The sequence below is a fragment of the Mandrillus leucophaeus genome, unplaced genomic scaffold, assembly GCF_000951045.1.
Source record: "Mandrillus leucophaeus isolate KB7577 unplaced genomic scaffold, Mleu.le_1.0 Scaffold315, whole genome shotgun sequence".
Classification (NCBI taxonomy): domain Eukaryota; kingdom Metazoa; phylum Chordata; class Mammalia; order Primates; family Cercopithecidae; genus Mandrillus; species Mandrillus leucophaeus.
In genome coordinates this window covers 456177-459654 of record NW_012103310.1, presented here as the reverse complement: position 1 = coordinate 459654, position 3478 = coordinate 456177, and the positions used below count along the sequence as shown (strand labels likewise).

Sequence of the window (3478 nt, the reverse complement as noted above, 5' to 3'; positions counted from 1 at the left end):
CCCAGCTTAGTTTTTGTATTTTTAGTAGAGATGGGGTTTCACCATGTTAGCCAGGACGGTCACAGCCACAGGTCACAGGCCCGACCCTGTGATCTGCCCACCTTGGCTTCCCAAAGTGCCGAGATTACAGGGGTGAGCCACCGCCCGGCCCTTCTTTACTTTTTAACCCTTGTCTTGCCACATTCTGGGCCTTGGCTTTTGCTTCTTAGACTAGGGCACTACAACCTTCTTATAGCCTTGTCTGTTACTTTTCTTGGAGTGAATGAATGCAGTACTTATTATTGTTATTATTTTTAAATTTCTGCCTCAAGCTAAACAAACTCACTCAAAGTTTGCAAACCATCCCTTAGAAAATTGTGAAGTCATTAAATACAGCTATTGTAGGAAGTAATATGAGTTCATAAAATGCATTCGATATTAATCATCGAAGTTTAATTGACTCATCAGGCTTAGTTTTTCTTTTCTTTCCTCATTTCTACCTATATTCTTTTACATTTGTGTTAAAGATGCCTCTGGAAGTTCTCTGAACTGAAAGGTTTATTTCTTCTTCATTTCTGATAATCTGATTAACAGGATTTTATAGTCTAAAAGAATCTTAGAGCACAGAGAGAAAATAAACCACTTACCTTGTAGTTGAAGGTTCACAAATAAAAGTTATTTTATTTATTCATTTATTTATGAATGACAGAGTCTCTCTCTGTCACCCAGGCTGGAGTGCAGTCGAGCCATCTCAGCTCACTGCAATCTCTACCTCCCGGGTTCAGGAGATTCTCCTGCCTCAACCTCCCAAGTAGCTGGGATTACAGGCGTGCACCACCACGCCAGGCTAATTTTTGTATTTTTAGTAGAGACAGGGTTTTACCATGTTGGCCAGGCTGGTCTTGAACTCCTGACCTCCGATGATCCACCTGCCTCAGCCTCCCAAAGTGCTGGGGTTACAGTTGTGAGCCACTATGCCCGGCCAATTTTCCTTAATAACAAAATAATCTGGTTTTTCAGTGAAAACAGCAAACCCACTCACTAATAGTTCTAAGTGCTAGATCACCTTAAATTGTCGAAGTCCTCACAATTTACAAAGCACCATTTGCATCTAATAAAACTACCTAGTGGGCCTCAGTCCCTCAACGATCACTACTGAGGTCCAGTCCCCTGACCCGTTCCTCCCTCCCCCTCGGGTCCCATGCAGGCTGCTCACCGGCCGAGTTCTCCTGCTTGAGGCAGTGGATGGAGGTTCTCTGGGTTTTTGGCTGCAGCAGGAGCAGGAGCACGGGTTCGAGGATGCGAGCCACGTCCCCGAGGGAGAGCGCACGCACCAGCCAGCCCTGGGCTGCTGCGCTGATGGCGCCATCCGTGCAGGCCAGGCTGTCCAGCACGACGAACAAGGACCTGCGGTGGGAAACACACTGGTGAGTCTGCTCGCAGCCACCCCTGTGCGCCACGCACCTTGGCGGACACTGGGCATAGGGCATCACCCAACACAGGGCCCCCAGGAGCTCCACCCAAGCTGGACTTCCAGACCCAAGTGGATGAGGATAAGGGGGACTCCACTTGGGTTTCACGTTGGAATCACCAGTGGGAGCATTTAAAATCCCAATGCTCAGGCCTCACCCCAAATGGGTTATATATCTGAGTCTGGGCCTGGGCGCCAGGCATCAGAATCAGCTGGCGTCTCTAAGGCTGAGTGCCTGGCCTCATGCCTAGAGTTTCAGAGGTACTCGGGAAAAGCAATGTGGAGTAGAATGGGCTGCAATCAAGTTCCCCTCTTCAGCATGAGTCAGTGATGGGACAAGCACACACACCAATTGTGCTCACTCCCCCAGGGCAGGTTTAGGCCATCTGACCTCCCTGCAAAGTCCCCTTGTAGGGGCATGTTGTAAAAGCTGCACAGGTGATTCCGGGGTATGCTGGGATTCCTCACATCCCAAACAAATTAACAAAATTCCTAATGTGTTCACATGTGTCTGGCCTAAATTCACTTGTTTATGGGAACCACTGGCTGTGCTCGGGGGGTCATGAGCAGGGGTCAGGCGTTCTTTTTTTGAGATGGAGTTTCGCTCTTGTCACCCAGGCGGAGTGGAGTGGCACAGTCTTGGTTCACTGCAACTTCCACCTCCCGGGTTCAAGCGATTTTCCCGCCTCAGCCTCCCAAGCAGCTGGAATTACACATGCTCACCCTCATGCCCGGCTAATTTTTGTATTTTTAGTAGAGATGGGGTTTCACCATGTTGGCCAGGCTGGTCTTGAACTCCTGGCCTCAAGTGATCCACCTGCCTTGGCCTCCCAAAGTACTGGAATTACAGGCATGAGCCACTGCGCCCGGCCATAGGGGTCATGTTTTCAACTGCATGCACCTCTCCCTCCCCAGCCCCACATGTTGGGCAGGAACCTCTGTGGAGTTTCCTTGAGAGTTAACGGTAGCTCATAACGAAGACTGCCTTACCTGTCAAAGGAGCGATTGTGAGATGTTACTCGACTGCCTTGGATCTCTCTTGTCAGATGCCAGATCACGGAAAATCTAAACAGAGCTTCCAGCCTTGTTCCCTTGATGAGGAAATAAATGGGAGTGAGGAACTTGGTTTCATAACTGACCGCTGTCTTCAGTCACCATAAACCCCATTTAAACAATAGATCAAAGACTTCAGCAGAACTGACAGCAACCACAGCAAAGATTCTGCCTTCTCCTTTGACTGATTCGGCCACAAGGAAAAGGAGAACCTGCATCCTCTCTCTCTGAGTGTTCACTTTAACAGAGCAGCACATTCGGAGCTCAGTATTGGAGTCCAGGGTCACCTCTGTCGCCTGCAGCCAAAGGAGAACACAAAGGAGCATGGCTTCCTTGCAAGTGTCAGCCCCAAGTGTCTTAAAGAACGAGGACACACAACAGACTACAAAGGAGATCCAGGACAATAAATTCTCAATGAAATATAATTTTTTAAAACGTTGGTTTCTTATTAGTTTTATTGTTATTTTTTATTTTTTGAGATGGAGTCTCGCTCTGTCACCCAAGCCAGAGTGCAGTGGAGTGATTTCCGCTCACTGCAACCTCTGCTTCCCAGATTCAAGTGATTCTCCTGCCTCAGCCTCCCGAGTAGCTGGGATTACAGGTGCCCGTCACCACGTCTGGCTAATTTTGTATTTTTAGTAGAGACAGGGTTTCACCATGTTGCCCAGGCTGGTCTTGAACTCCTGACCTCACGGGATCTGCCTGCCTCGGCCTCCCAAAGTGCTGGAATTACAGGCGTGAGTCACCACGCCTGGTCTTATTTATTTATTTATTTTTGGTAGAGATGGATCTCACTCTGTTGCCCAGGTTGGAGTGCAGTGGTGCGAACTCGGCTCACTGCAACCTCTGCCTCCCAGATTCAAGTGATTCTCCTGCCTCAGCCTCCCGAATAGCTGGGATTACAGGCATGTGCCACCACGCCCGGCTAATTTTGTATTTTTAGTAGAGACAGGGTTTCACCATGTTGCTCAGGCT

At 48.7% G+C, this 3478-nt stretch overlaps 1 protein-coding gene across 1 annotated transcript in view; it reads right to left on the bottom strand.

Moving 5' to 3' along the window:
• The window catches only part of DOPEY2 (dopey family member 2), a 133644-nt gene that overhangs the window by 53305 nt on the left and 76861 nt on the right, over positions 1–3478 (bottom strand). The window contains exons 15-17 of the mRNA XM_011987750.1: positions 2653–2799; positions 2441–2571; positions 1196–1386 (exon numbers count right to left, since the gene is read on the bottom strand). Coding sequence (XP_011843140.1) covers positions 1196–1386; positions 2441–2571; positions 2653–2799 — 469 coding nt within the window. The remainder of the gene's footprint in view (positions 1–1195; positions 1387–2440; positions 2572–2652; positions 2800–3478) is intronic.